General features: G+C 42.7%; 1 protein-coding gene across 1 annotated transcript in view; it reads right to left on the bottom strand.

The window, feature by feature from the left end:
• Positions 1 to 5438: 5438 nt before the first annotated feature.
• The window catches only part of PPARGC1A (PPARG coactivator 1 alpha), a 124445-nt gene continuing 113344 nt past the window's right edge, over positions 5439 to 16539 (bottom strand). Inside the window, exons 12-13 of the mRNA XM_084860344.1 lie at positions 16162 to 16313; positions 5439 to 11560 (exon numbers count right to left, since the gene is read on the bottom strand). Coding sequence (XP_084716470.1) covers positions 11457 to 11560; positions 16162 to 16313 — 256 coding nt within the window. The 3' untranslated portion in view covers positions 5439 to 11456. The remainder of the gene's footprint in view (positions 11561 to 16161; positions 16314 to 16539) is intronic.

Raw genomic sequence — 16539 nt, 5'->3', positions numbered from 1 at the left:
ACCCCAAGATCCCTGTCCTGATCAGTCACCATCAGCTCAGCCCCCTCAGTAGGGATGTACGAAAATTCCGCCACGGATCTCGGGGAGGCCAAATGTCAGCGTATTTGGCCCCCCAAAATCGGTGGCGGAACGGCCCGCCAGCCCCCCCGCCCCCCCCGGGACGAGACTTACCTTGGGCGGATCTTCCTGGCGGCGGAGGCTCCGGCAGCAGCTCCGGTGGTGGTTCGGCGGTGGTGGCTGCGGCGGCCGGTCTTCCGACCAGCTGCCGCCACCGCCATTTCCAGTTAAAAAAAAAAAAAAAGCCATGATAGGCTACGTAAAGATTTACATAGCCTATCACGGCTAGGTTTAAAAAAAAAACCGTGATACGCTACGTAAATGTTTACGTAGCCTATCACAGCTGACTTTAAAAAACAAAAAAAACACAACGTGTGTACGCAAATGGCGGCGGCCATGGCCGCCACCATTTGCGTTCCTTATTTTGGCACGTCTTAGTCTACGTAAACATTTACATAGACTAAGCCGGCGAAAATAAGGGGAATGCAAATAGCGTAGACGCTACGCTATTTGCGTTCCCCTTATTTTCGCCATCTTAGTCTACGTAAATCTTGACGTAGACTAAGATGTGCCAAAATAAGGAAAGCCGTGGCCGCCACCATTTGCGTACGTGCGTTATTGTTGTTTTTAAGTCAGCCATCATAGGCTACGTAAACATTTACGTAGACTACGGCGAAAATAAGGGCAACGCATAATAGCGTTGCCCTTATTTTCGCCGTAGTCTACGTAAATCTTTACGTAGACTACAGGGACCAAATAAGGAACGCAAATGGCGGCTCCCTATGGGGGCCGCCATTTGCGTACGCACTTTTTTTTTTTTTCCAAAGTCACCCGTGATAGGCTACGTGACAATTAACGTAGCCTATCACGGCTGACTTTGCAAATCTAGCCGTAATAGGCCACGTTAATCGTTACGTAGCCTATCACGGGGGTGGTTGTTTTTTTTTTTTAACTTTCCTTGTAATGGCGGCGGCGGCAGCCAGTCGAAAGACCGGCTGCCGTCCCCGCCCCTGATGAAGACCCAACGAACCGCCACTGGGACCCGCCGCCGGGAGGGACATTCGTGAAAGGTAAGTCCCATCTCGCGGGGTGGCGGGGGGGTGGCGGAGAATTTCACCGCCGATTTCGGGGGGCCGAATGCATTGGCGCTCGGACCCCCGAAGTTTCGGGGAGAAATTCTCCCCCATCCCTAGTTAGGACATTTTGCCCCTATGTGCATGACTTTACACTTGCTTCTATTGAACCATTTCTTCCATTCTAATGCCTATTCTTCCAGTTTGGACAGATCCTCCATTATGAGAACCACCCATTTATTCCTGATCTCTGCTTTCTATTCTTTGATGAGTTACTGATATGCAAGAGGAGCCATCGTCTTCTCCCATGAGTACTAAAAGCCTTTTAGAAGTCCAAGTAAACAATGTCAACTGGATCACCTCTATCCATATGCTTGACACTCTCAAAGAACTCAAGAAGGTTAGTCAGATTGGACGTACCTTTGCGGAAGCCATTTTGATTCTTCTTCAGCAAGACTTATCCTTCTATGTGCTTGATAACTAGGGATGGCAGAGAATTCCGCCACGGATCTCAGTGAGGCCTAATGCCAGTGCATTCGGCCCCCCAAAATCTGTGGCAGAATGGCCTGCCCCCCCTGCCCCCCCCGCGGATCCCCCCTGGGACGAGACTTACCTGGGGCGGATCTTCCGGGCAGCGGTGGCTGTGGTGGCTGGTCTTCTGACCGGCTGCCACCGCCGCCATTTGTCTTGTAAAACAAAAAAACAAAAAAAAAAACGTGATAGGCTACGTAAAGATTTACATAGCCTATCATGACTCGGTTAAAAAACAACAACAACAAATGACGTGATAGGCTATGTAAAGATTTATGTAGCCTATCATGGCTGGGTTAGGGAAAAAAAAAACCGCGTACGCAAATGGCGGCAGCTATGGCCCCCGCCATTTGCGTTCCTTATTTTTGCTGTCTTAATCTACGTAAATATTTAGGTAGACTATGACGGCGAAAATAAAGGGGAACGCAAATAGCATAGCGGGCGCTATTTGGGTCCCTTTTTGATTCACCATTTTAGCCTACGTAAATCTTTACGTAGGCTAAAACGGTGAATCAAGAAGGGACGCAAATAGCGCCCGCTACGCTATTTGCGTTCCCCTTTATTTTTGCCGTCATAGTCTACGTAAATATTTACGTAGATTAAGACAGCAAAAATAAGGAACACAAATGGCGGCGACCGTAGCCGTAGCCACCGCCATTTGCGTACGTGGTTCTCCCCCCCCCCCCGAGCCCTCTGCGGCCAGAAATCTAGCTGCGGACGGCTCTGGCCTGGCTGGGCCTGGCCGGCTGCTCCGCGGAGCTGCCGCGGAGCACAGCCGGCCACGGAGGATTCCGGGTGGGAGGAACGGATCGTCTCCCCCCCCATCGAGGATTCTGGGGGGAGGGACGGAACGCCTCCCCCCCCAACCATCAACATAATCCGCGAACAGGTAAGTCACTTTCGTACATCTCTATTGATAACTTTATCTTTAAGAACACTTTCCACCAATTTATTTGGAACAGACATTAAGCTAATAGGCCTCCCAGGTCCCAAATTCTTTAATGGCAGGTTACAGCTCCTAATAACTTGGACAAAAGAAGTTGTAAACAAAATCCCATGAGAGATTTTCTTGGACCAGATACTTGCTCTGTCATTTTATAACTTAAAAGTTGAACAATATCCTTCCCCCGCCACACACACACACTTCTCTCACTTACTAGCTTTCGTATGGTAAAACATCTTACATTTGTTTTTCTGGTTCAGAAAATAAGAGAGTGGACTTTCAGATGTAAATGGTGATTAAAACCAAGAACCATAGATGGCTGTGTACACTCTGCTAAAAATATATCTGATGTGAAGGTAACCCAAATTCTCTACAAGAAAAGTTGATTACCTGTCAATTATACAAATATAATCAAATTATTTGCATAATTTATTCTCAGGGGCAGTGGGAAGGAGCTATGCAGAACACTGAATCCCATCATAAGAACATAAGAAAAAACATGCTGGATCAGATCAAGGGTCCATCCAGTCGAGCATTCTGTTCACACAGAGGCCAACCAGCTGTCGATGACAACCCTGAAAGCAAGACATGAGTGCAACAGCACTGTCCCTCTAGTGTTCCACGGCCTCTGCTATTGGAGGTAGCACATAACCATCAAGAGTAGTAGCCATTGATATCCTCCAAGAATTTGTCTAACCCCCTTTTAAAGCCTTCCAAGTTGATGGCCATCACTACGTCCTGTGGTAGCAATTTCTATAGTTTGACTAGGCACTATGTGAAGAAGTACTTCCTTTTATCTGTCCGGAATCTCCCACCAATCACCTTCATGGGATGAACTCAGGTTCTAGTATTATGAGAGAGGGAGAAAAATGTCTCCCTATCCACATTCTCCACACTGTGAATAATTTTGTAGACCTCTATCATGTCTCCCCCTACTCGTCTTTTTTCCAAGCTAAACAACCCCAGCTGTTGTAACCTCTCATAGGGGAGGTGCTCCAGCCCCTTGATCATTTTAGTTGCCCTTTCTGCACTTTTTCCAAATGGTTGTTGTTGTTGTTCAGTCGTTTAGTCGTGTCCGACTCTTCATGACCCCATGGACCAGAGCACGCCAGGCCTTCCTGTCCTGCGCTCTCTCCCGGAGCATGCTCAAGATGTACAACATCTTTTTTTAGGTGTGGTGACCAGAACTGTATTCTGGTACATACAATATTCCTGCCCAGCTACCTTCTGTTTCAACAGGCTACACTTGCACATTTTCATACCAGAATATCTAGAAAACTTTCAAATGAAAGCAGAGATTTTGCCATTTTTTGTGCTAAACATTCTGTGTATATTTTCTGCACATATGTAGAATCCACATCATCCTGTACATGGCCAGCTCGGATGCACAGACTTTTGTCGCTTGAGACACAGAAGGTATGTGTGTGTGTGTGGGGGGGGGGGGCTGGAGAGAACAAGTGTGGTTGGAAACATTTGAGTCCCTTTATTTTGCTCAGCAAGGCTGATGGATACTGCACATTCTTTTTAAAAAGGGGAAATTATCATAGGAAATTGTCATACAATGAGTTAAAAAACACCCCCCCACACACAACAGTACATGTAGAGGTGGAACAAATGCCCAGGTAGGGCTAGCCTAATAGCTCCCTCTCCTTTGTTTAGTATTGCTTTTACCACTTTCTCCCTACTGTACGCATTTTGCAGTAGTTGCTTCAGATCAGTAGTTTCACATTATTGAAAATGTCTGTCACATAGGTACAAATTTAGAACCATCACATTACATGGCTATTTTAGGTCATTTATAGATCAGATCTTACACTACAGTGATTGAAGTTCTCATTACAGCCATCCAAGGACACATAATCATTGCCTGCTGGAAGCTCACATCTAAAGGGCTATTAAGGTTTTATTTTTATTTTTTTCCAAATGGACCCAACTTTTTACTAACAGCACAAACCACGCCTTCCATTACAATCTGTGCTGGCAGGCCATTGGTGGTTTGGAGCCCCTTTGGACCAGTTGCTGTTTTTCTTCCCCAGAGTTGGGCTCTTCTGCTTGGATTCTGATCATTTTTTGTGTTTCCAAGGAATTACTTTGTTATATTGTGTGGAAAGGCTATTGTTTTTAAGTACCAGTTCTCTTACCAGATATGGTACTTACCACAGCATGGAAGCAGAGGTAAAACATCTTCATCTAAAAGAGATACAGATCTGTGCTACAATTTGGCAATGTGGGACATGTACTAATATGAAATGTCTTTTTGAAGAATAGAAGCACTTTGCAATTCATTCTGATGGGCTACCCACAGAGTTTGCCCAAAGGTGTATGTCCTAATCCAACTCTAGTTGTTTTTAGTTATGCCTGACTAATTGTGCCAGAAATGTGGATGTGACTATGCATAAATGCAATGAGGACAGATGGAATCTGCATTGAGATGTGTGTTGGACATGTGCTTGTAGTTCCCAATTCAGTAAGAAATTCATGTATGGAAGAAAGGCTGTTTTCCAATCTCATCTCCTTATTTGGATTGTGGTGATAGGTTGCTCAACGACTGTAAAATTACGTTAATTACATATGTGCTTGATATCTGCAAAGGAAGAACCATTTTCAAGAACAAAATATTTGTCAGGCTAACGGGTGAGAAAAACAAAACAAAACAAAACCTGGCTGTGATATAGCAGCTGTTTCAAAGAAAAAAACGAGAAACCCCCACACAAATTTTTCTTCAAGTCAGCAATCCAGAGCAAAATAGAAAGTATTTAAAATTTAATCACTAAAATTGAAAGGCAAAAATCAGCAATGCATCTTGTCCTTGAACACATGATATACTAAATATTGATTTCTTAAAAAATAATTTATTGCTTTAATTTTTTTCCCTTTACAATAGAAGACACTCAAAATCCAGAAAGAAACAGCTGTAAACGTTTAGTTTGGCATTCACACGATCAAAAGTTAAAATACCTGTATCTTCAACCTACAAAGCAATGAATGGCAAGAATTGCACAGATTGAAAGGGTGCTACAATATGCAAAACAGAACTTGTGAAAAAGTTCTCTTTTTATTGCTGTCTACCTACAAAGACGAAAATAAAAGAGTGAGCATAGAACAGGACACAGTGGAATCTACTGGAACACAATATGCTGGTGTTAAAATGAGGGCAGCTGTCAGACATAGCTGCACTAATCATGGGACAAAAATCAATTTTTCTACACTTTGGGGGGGGGGCCTGGGAATTACATAGGTAGGTATGTTGCATCTTCAAAAGAAGTAATGAATGCCAAGTAGCAATAAGTGCACTCCACTTATATCTTCCATGTTTAAAATGAATTAACGACTCAGGCCCCTTTCTGTGTGGGAGCTGCTGGAACCATGTAGGACGAGCCCCTCCCACAAAGACCTCCTTCCCAACTGTGGTCCTATCGATGGCTATTGGCCATGGTATCTTGATGGAACATGTTCAGAGGCAGTGTGTAGCTCTGAATGTAGGGCATAAGGCTGGCTGAACCCTGCCTGGCTTGCTCCCCAAATTAATTGGGCCTTGAGTGTTCAAGTCAAATGCGAGATTTTTATTTGACCCCCAAAGCCCAACCCCTCACTTCCCAAAACCTTCCAGCCTCCCCCACCTATGTGGACAGAGCCCGAATCCTTACTTTGGGGGCCAGTGTAATAGATCTGGCGGATGCCTCTCATAAGTGGCGAATTCTGCTCCACACATTCCCGATGCACAGAGCATCATTTGCAGCCAAAGAGCCTGCTCTACCTTTGGCGCCTGCTTCCCTTTGCACAAAGCCAGGTTTTGTTTATTCCTTGTGGATGGGAGAACTGGCAAGGAGGTTAGGGGAGCTGCAGAGCTGAGTTGTATGCCTGATTTTGAATTGAGTCTACCCAGGGCCTGGCCTAGACTCAAAGTGAGGCCAGCCTATTTGAGCAAGGGAGTTCACATTGCAAGCTCACTCCTTGCGAAAGCTCACCCGATCTCTTATCCAATATTGTGGACATACTAGGGAGGACTATTGCCCAGATGTCCTGTTTGCCTATGTGCCGGAATGGTGAGCTAGATGGCCCTGTGATCTGGTACTGCAGCACTCTTCTTACGTTCTGTTGTACCTGGGTGACAGTTGACTGGGGAAGACCCAAGCGATGGGCTCCTATCTACTAGTGCTGTGCTGAAAATGTCTCCCACATTTTTTTCGACCATTCTCATTCAACTTGATAGAAAAGAAATTGCTTTCAAAAAGACATTCAAAGGAGGAGAAATTTCAGAGAAACTCTCATGGATTGGGTTTAGGGTTTGCCTTTCTTATGAGGTTGCTGAGGAGTGTGCATGAGTGTCCCATCTGTCATTGTACAATAATCTCTGTGGCAGCCTGTAGCCACCTTGGCTTCCCACACTTCAATGAAAGCCATCATGAGGCAATTCCTCCCATGGGGCTTTTTTCAGTTCAGGAAGTGCAGGTGGCCTGAGAGGCTGCAGAGCAATGGAAAGATGTGTAATAGAGATAACATACACAGCACCTGCAGCCACCTCGCAGTGATTAGGTAAGCTCAAAAACCAAAAGAAATTCAAAATTCTGCCTCAGAAAAGTGGAAGCCTCAACACAGTCAATGCTGTTGCCACCTACTGAAGCAGTGCAGTAAAGCAAAAACCCTTAGGAATAAAGAAAGAACCTGTGCTACAACCCCTGCCAGTAGCGAGCCCCATCTGTGAGAAACTTGGAGAATTTCTCCTCCTCTAGGGGAAATTTTTTGAAATTGCCCCCCCCAGTTTCTCTGCCCACAAAGAGGCTGGAGAATTTTGAGAGGCCATTTGTGCACAACTCTACTATCTACATGATTCCAGTTCACATGCTTACTGCAGGTGTCCAAGCACACCAAGGGGAAGTGGTTCCCACAGGCTGTGTGTGCACATGAAGGCAGGCATAGTTGGAAGGGGGAAACCCTGCTTCTACTTTCACGGCTTTCAATAAAGGGCCAGTTATTAGAAGATATACTATATTTGGTAACTTGGGAATGAATACCCAAGTACAAAAATACATGTGCTGTGTTGCAACTAGCCCTTTCCCACTTGAATATGCCTGAGAGCAGGAGCTCAGTTTGGGTTCCTTCACCTCTTCATACCCGAGAGTACTAAACATCTGGTTAAAAAGACCCACCGTTGATGCTGCAGTGTATTCCAACTACTACTACCTCCACTCTGGATTGCTGAAATAGGCAAATTATTGCCCATTACCCCCACTACCACCACCACATCTTGCACTAGGCATGATCCAGTCTATGGTGGGGGCGGCACACATGTGCAAAGTACCCCAATAAGTCTCAAAAGAGCCCTGTTTCCCCTCATCACTACCTACATCCATATCCAGGGTGTAGGTAGCCATTTGGATGATCGGGGGGTCTATGCGCGTCTCGCATGTCCCCATCGAACCCTCTTTCAGAGAGCAGGTCTTCCATTCACCCGGACAATCCCTTGCGCTGCCTTGTGTGTGGGCAGGTGGAGAAGAGGGCTCTCCTAAGCCCTGTTGGGATCCTCTGTGTGCAGTGCTGTATCTGCAGTGGACCTCATCATGCCCACTGTGGCACTAAAAAGCAATTTGGTTTTGGCAGGCTAGGGGGTTCTGTATACATTCTTTAACGCTAGAAAGCGCTCCGGGGAATTTCTGGCGATTCTGTAAACAAGCAGTGAATGCCCTAAAGGAGAAAATTAAAAGGGGGAACAACCTTGCAATGAGTGCGTGAACTGAAATCCAACAGGGTAATTGACAGGAATGGCTTTAATGGACAAGACACCAGTCATGTGATGGCTGCACAAGTTAGTCCGTTTTAGCGGCGTGCACTGTGCCAGCCCATAAACTCGCAAATGGATTCTACAATTTCTGATACGATCTGAAGGCTCCCACAGTGCTGTGAGCACCTCTAAGGCCATAATAGTGCATAGTGAAATAATAAGAAAAAGAGGGAGGAAAGAGTCACTGCTTCTGGATAAAAGAACACCCCAAGCTAATTTTTCCCCCAAATGAAAATACATTTAGCAACCTGACAACCTGTGTGCATCCTAGGTATAAAATTTCCACTGGCCTTTTTATTATTTTAGTCACCTCATAATTTATAATAAATAGGTTAATCACAACCAATAAATATGCATCTTTAAGTAAACAAAGGAATGAAGAATTAGTGTTTATACAGGATGCGTACATTTAAAAATCATAGGTAATCATTGAACTCTGCCAATGAAAAGATTACTGGCTTCAAGAACAGTGTTCAGACACACAGAATTATTGTAAAACCATAACTGTGCTCTGTACCACAGCAATTTTTCTTTATCAAAGTAACGTCACAACAATTAAAACAAAGTATCATTTCTAAAAAGGTTTCTGACTTCTAGTTCCAAAATTTCATCAATACATAAAATAAAAACACTCCTTAATGATTACCCATTTAAGAAGCTTTACATAAAATTATGATATCTCCTAGAAAAACGTTTAAATGAGAAAAATCTCTCCCCCCTGCCCTTAATAAAATTTATGTATATAAAACTGCTAAAGAAAGAGATGCAAAAAAAAAAAAAAATGAACATGTGGAAAAAAATAGTACAAAGGAGATTAATGCCTAGTTGGCGAAGATACTTCAGAGGGCATGAACCAGCCAAAGCCAAGCACTTTTACAGCACAATTCCTATGCATGTTTCCTCTGAAGTCAGTCTTGCTGAGTTACATGGGGCTTACTCCCAAGTAAGTGTGCACAGAATTGCAGTCTTCAGCTCCACTGTGTTCAACTGAGAGATTTAAATATGTGCTTAGTTCTCCTATTGAAATTAGTTGGACCTAGTACTATACAGACACATGGCAGAGAACCTCAGTGCTTAATCGTCTCCCTTGCCCATTGCTTCTCTGCTCCATGTTTCACAAAGTCCTGTGCTGCTTTGCAGTTGTTACATGGCAACTAAGTTACCAGCCTTGTGTCTACTGCTGAATACCGAGTTTATTATTGTTAGCCCCTTATTTATATATATCCAGAATGAGAGAGCCACTGCCACCTCTGATTCCTCCCATGCTAGTCCCTGCAACATCTATATCCTCTGGCCACACAATTAGGGCAGATATACCAGTTATCCAGACATTAGAGGAAGCAACAAACCTAATGAACACTATAAGTAACTAGAAGCAGTTTTCCAGGAAATGCCCCGGTGATCTCATCTAGCAATTTCACCATCTCTAGTCAGGACGCTAGTGATCCTGGAAGCCACAGGACAAATCCTCTTTAGCAAACCGTGTCTCCAACTTAAAGCAAACATCAGTTATAAACTCTTCACAGAAACCTGCAGCATCCCATGACACTTTCAGCAAGCAACACTAGAAATGTCAGACTTTATGTCCAATTTAAGACATCCGTCAGGAGGTCACAGGACTTTAATATCATATATAATATGAATATATGGGACAGGTATATATATCCCAGTCCAGATTTCTACGCTCCCCGCAATGTGATAAGCATCAATATCCTGGTACATAACCACCCTACCTGCCTTAACTATGTTGGTGGAAGATTTAGACCAGTTCTTTTCAAGTGGTGGCCTTCCTTCCACCTGTGAAAAACCATTGGTTGAAAAACCACTGATACAGACTTTTCAACGAGTGGTAAAAGACGGGACCAAATAAGCCAGTCTAGCTAATGAATGAGGCCTGAACATTCTTAACTTTGGCTGAATTCTGATCGATGTGATTAGATAGGCTAATTAAAGAAGGGATGGATGAAGTACGTAAAGCATCGATATTTTTGCACTCAACACGCACGCGCACACACTCACTCACACACTTTTCTGTTTTTACAATCAAATATATATAAGCATAAGTTCCGCTTTCTAAATATGTCAGTGTACAATATTGTTTTGCTTCATATAATTACATTTGAATATTCTTGATTAAGAAAAATTTCAGCAGTTTTTTTAAAAGAACGCTGCATTTACAGTGCATAGCTGTAACAAAAAAGAGCATTGTCTTGTCAGACAGTATGTACATAAAATAAAAATACTCCATTTAACATCTGTAAATACTTGACTACATTTGAGAATGTAGTAAATAATCTAACTGTACATCCAACCCCCACCCCCACCCCAAATAGTTACCCTCAGCTTCTTTGTAGTGTAACACCACGTTGGCTCAAAAGAAAAAAACACCGAACACGTTGACTGTTAATGAGGATCTTAACATTTCTCTATGTTAGATAAATGTTTTGGACACTGACATGGATGTCACAATTAAAAAGACAAAACTTTAAAATGCTATGGAAGGTTTTAATCCTTCCACATTTTTTTCCTCGCCTTCATGAGAAAAGCACAATAAGAGACAGTGGGTTTTGCAGGATCTGTAGTTCTCTTCAGGACTGTTGCCATATTAAAACAACACGGTGTGAGAAGAAGCTTGTTTAAGAAATAAACAAACCAAAAAAAGAACCAAAACGCAGTGTGTCTCAGATGTCAGCAGCTCAAGTTTGAATTTGCTTCGTTTTGAAAATGTCGTATGTACACATTTTTTAGTTATCATTTTGTAAAATGTATCTCTATGGAACTGCTGCCATTTCAAGTGGTTCCCACTTGGCACTCTCTATGAAGATCAAAACCCACAACCTCACCACCCTGGGAAAGCAAAGCTGAGACCCAGGGGTACACAAATGCTCACACAATCCCATTTTGCCTCTTCATTCCTCAAGCAGCTGTGTCCATGTAAACCATTTTTTTTGTACGGAGAGTGTAAAGTAGGAGAAATTTGTAAGCATGACTTCTTCATTGTCCATTATTGAAGGACGTGACGTCCATGAGGTATTCACCATCCCTCCGTTATCCTTGGCCATGATGCACATTACCTCCGCAAGCTTCGCTGTGCTTCTTTAAGTAAACTGTCAAAATCCATGGAGTCATACTTGCTCTTAGTAGAAGCAGGATCAAAATCGTCTGAATTTGAATCTAGAAGAAAAAATATTTTTGATTACTTTTATGGAGCCTCTTCAACATCATCACTATCAACATCATCATCGCTGCTGCCACCACCACCATTATCACTTTAATCTGCATGCCGCTTTTCCATACAATGGGCCCAAAACGGCTCATAACACTAGAACAACAATACAAAAACAAGAATGCATATCAATACATCAATTGCAATAATACATCATTACAATTACAATAACCCAAACAATTCATTCCACTCATACCAACATTAAAAAGGTAAATGTGTCCCCAACCAGTCGTGTCTGACTCTAGTGTGTGGTGCTCATCTCCATTTCTAAGCCGAAGAGCCAGCGTTGTCCGAAGACGCTTCCATGGTCATGTGGCTGGCATGACTGAACACCAAGGTGCACGGAATGCTGTTACCTTTCCCGCCGAAGCGGTACCTATTTATCTACTTGCAATTTCTTGCTTTCGAACTGCTAGGTTGGCAGAAGCTGGAACTGAAGATGGGAGCTCACTCCGTCACGCAGCACTCGGGTCTCGAATTGCTGTCCTGCCGACCTTCCAGTCTGCAGTTCAGCTTAACCACTAAGCCACCGCAGCCCCTCAATACCAACATTAAAATATTTTAAATTCATTACAAAATAGGCAGTATCAACCCTTAAAACACACTGGGTTGGATCCAGATTTAGTCACACCTAGGGTAGAACCACTGAAATTAGTGGGACTTGAGTTAGTCATGACTAATTTAAGTCCCACTGATTTCAAATGGATCTACTAAATCTGGATCCCATTGGTGTTATTTATCAATAATGCATAAGCCAGAGCCAAAACATGATAGTATGGGCCAGTTCACACATAACTTTGGGTTTGGAATTGCACTGAGATCCATGAAACCTAGATTCTAATATGCATTGGATAACTATAACTCATTGGCAGCCTACAACTTCTTTATATTTGAGGAGTAACCCAACCCCCATGATGCATTCACCATGCTATGCATTCACAGGTAGCAACCCAAGCAATAACCCAACCAATGTTATTTTCAGAGATGTGGGCCCCTTCAAATTTTACCTTCATCGGTGTGTGCAGTGTGGTTTGTACGACACTGGAATATTAAAGCCAAGTGGGAGTAGGGATGTGTGAGAAATTCACTGCCTTGAGGATTTCTTTAAAAAAAAATGGATTTACCCAATTTGCACTTCCTGAACCTGAATATGGGCTCAAATACAATTTACAGTCAGAAATCCATAAATTTCTGAACTTGAGATGCGTTCCATAACTCCCCGCCGCTCAGTTTAGCCATACTTAAGAGTAGACCCAACCATGTTGTCACAATTTTAAATGTTCAACAACATGCACACATTTGAAAATTGTGCAAAGAAAAATGCATACATTTCCAAAACACCCAGAAACATACTTTAGTTAATGGGTACCCGCATCTAAAAATGTGTACGTTTAAAGAGGCACACACAAACATTGTACGTTAATACGGACGTTACAAAAAATGCGTACACATTTCTGTATGGATTTCTGAAATGAAACATTTCTGTTTCAGCACAAGCTTGCGCTGAAACAGGACAAAATGAGCTTGAGCTAAAAAAAACTGGCCATCTCAGCAAGCCATGCTATGGCTTCTTTCCATGCCAATACTGCTGCAGTAATCAGAACGGGGTGAAGCGTGGGAAGGAGCCACAGAATGTAGTCCTCTTATAGGACTTCAGTCTTCTAATGGAATGAAGTCGTGGTGGAAGGAGATTTCCAGGACACTACAGGGAGTGTCAGAGGCGGTAATTGATAGTGGTATATTTCAGTGGACACAGGACAGTACAATGCTATCTGGATGGATAAACAAATATTCACTCCAAGTCTCTCATCATTTAATACATTTGGTTTTAGTGTAACAATGAATATAACAACATGTATTATGTTTGTCACTTCTTATTGGTTGGAGTTATTCTTAGAAGAAGTTATAGAGCTGGCAGGTTACAAGCTCTTTTGAACAAGATGTGTGGGCTCATTATATAGCAGCATAAGATTCTGATTGCTTCAACATAGTCCCACTAACGACGTTCCCTCCCCCACTAAGGTACTTATATACTATATGGTTTAAGGACATAAGAGGAGCCATGCTGGATCAGACCAAGGGACAATCTAGTCCAGCAGTCTGTTCACACAGTGGCCAACCAACTGTCGACCAGGAAAAAACAAGCAGGACACGAATGCAACAGTACCCTCCCGCCCATGTTCCCCAGCAATTGGTGTACATAGGCATACTGCCTTTGATACTGGAGGTAGCACATAGCCATCAGGACTAGTAGCCACTGACAGCCTTCTCCTCTAGGAATTTATCTAATTCCCTTTTAAAGCCATCCAAATTTGTGGCCATCACTACTTCCTGTGGTAGCGAATTCCATTGTTTGATTCTGTGCTGTGTGAAGAAGTCTTTCTTTTTATCTGTCTTGAATCTCCCACCAATCAGCTTCATGGGATGATCTCGGGTTCTAGTATTGTGAGAGAGGGAGAAAAATGTCTCCCTATCCACATTCTCCACACCATGCATAATTTTGTACACCTCTATTATGCCTCCCCTGCATTTTATTTTTAATCTATAATAATACAAGAGGATGTCTATCTGTCTGTCCATCAGCACCATAGTACCAAGACTGTGAAACCTGGCAAGGATACTAAGGGCGGGGGGACCCAGGGGTTATTTTATTGTTTAAATGCATTAATTTTAATTAGTTTTAATGTGTTCATGTGGTTGAAGCCTGCAGTAACAACTTAAACCAGTAGGGGCAGACATCCCTAACCAGCACATGGCTTTGCAGTTTGATGCCAGGGGAGATCAGTAGGCCAAAGGGCAGTTATATGTCTGCTCCCTCCTGCTGTGGGGCAACTCCCCCTTGAGGAAATGGACAGACTCCTCCTCAGGGAACTATAGGAGTGCCCCATGGGAGAAGCCATGCCTCCCAACACTACATACAAATTTCTGTGCAATCCCACCCCTCTTCACTCAGATGGGGTGGGCACAATGTGTCCACTTTGACAGCTGTGTGAGTTTGCTTGAAGGCTTTTATCAAACTAATGGTTATTCCACCCCGTGTGAAGCCGGGTATGTTCACTAGTTATTAATAAATTAACTATTTGTGTTTAGGATTTTTCTGTTTTACATTGAATTACGATGCCTTCTCTCCACAAATTTCTGATTAGGGCCTCATTCTTCTTCTGTGTTTAGTTTACTACTGTCTTCCCACCAAAACCAGTCTCTCAAGTAATGTATTCAAAACCTGACCCTTACATCAATACACATTTTCTCTTAAACTTAAAGTAAAGGCACAGCAGTCTCTAACAGAAAAGCCCAGAAAGACATTTGTGAAGTTCTGCCGAAGAAAAGGCTTGAGGAGACATGATCGACATGGAAAGCTTTTCAAGAGCCCACTCTCAGTGATGAATAATGTTCAAGAAGGTCTCTTTCAGACAGTTTATTTTATACCCTAGATGTTTTGAGATACTAGAAACACCCCTGACTTCATCAATGTGGAAGATAAGTCAAATCAAGTCAAGGCTTCAATCCATCTTTTCTGGTTTTATCAGCCAGTGTTTGAACAAATGATTTGCCACCTTTTATATTTTCATCACTGGGCCTCTATCTCTCCAGCAGTCAGCTGCCTTTCCTCAGCTTTACACTATCTATTTAGCCAGTGAAGTGAATTATAGCATATTCACTTTGAACAATGCATATCGTCTTTATCATTTAGACTCTGAGAAGACATCAATTGGTTAAGGAAAATATAGTTTCCTGCATCACACGAAACAGAGGGCAGGGCATAATAAATGTCAGACACATGGAGGTATGCCTTTATGCAGAAATCATAATTACCGTTTTCATTAATTTACAAAAAAAAAAAAACCCACCACAATTAGATTATTAAGAAGGGATACATCATACAAGAGGCTCCACTCTATCCTCCCTTTGGTAAGACAAAAATATTTCCTGTCCTCCCAAGTTTCACCTCAAGTGATCTAACCTTAATATTGAAACTTACATTTCATAGGACCCATTAACATACTAAGAGCCTTAAGATAAACACATTGGGAAGCCATTATTAGGAAAGTCTTATCTGCCTTATGCAAAGGCACTGCAGTGGGAACATCCAAATTTAGGTCTCATAATCATTTGGAGGTGGTGAGAATATGGGCAGAGTGTATGGCATGTCAACTCACACTGGGTTTATTGTGTGTGCATAGTCACTAGTCCTACCTGCAATCTAAACTCCATTTACTGCCCCACTGCTGAAGCCACATTCAGCAGTTCTGCATTGGCTCAAGAAACACAGGCTGAATGGAAAAAGATTGTGCTAGTCATGAAGCGCTGTCACAACATTCCACCGCAAGCAGAACTGGGCCCACTTCCACTTCCGCCACATTCCACTCATCTCAAAATTGGAGACCTTCCATGTCATCAGAAATACCTGAATCCAATTTACAAAGTATGTTCCAGGCAATGACCGCTACTTTTCAAATAAGCTTTTCTCAGCCTTTTTTTTAGTCTACCTTAAAAATTAAAAAAAACTCACAGGTATACTGTATTTAGCAAGCTGTAAATATCATACCTAGGTCTGCATAGTTAGACTTGCAAAATTGCTTTTGTCCACAAAAATACAGCTCAAAGTCAGGCTCGTTGGATCTGCGCAGAGTGTATCCATTTTCTAGAGCAGCAAAAGCATCACAAGTGTAGCGGTAAGTGATGAAACCATAGCTATCTCTGTAATTGAAAAGAAAACACAAGTTGTGAACAACAATGAAAAAGTGCTATTACAATTGTTGTGCGCAACAGTTAAAACGCCCATCAACGTTACCATTTCTTAAAAAGCAAGAACGCCTCTGGGGCTCACATACTATAAATGCCCAACCCACCACATCCACTTACCAGCACAATTGTCCTGTCAGCCAGCTAACTACTTGTTTTTGGGACAGACAATCTCAACTAT

The sequence above is a fragment of the Heloderma suspectum genome, chromosome 5 (genome assembly GCF_057233095.1).
Source record: "Heloderma suspectum isolate Gila_16-S chromosome 5, 16-S_ref, whole genome shotgun sequence".
NCBI classification, from domain to species: Eukaryota; Metazoa; Chordata; class Lepidosauria; order Squamata; family Helodermatidae; genus Heloderma; species Heloderma suspectum.
The sequence above is the reverse complement of the archived record's forward strand: the minus strand, read 5'-3'. Positions and strand labels throughout refer to the sequence as shown.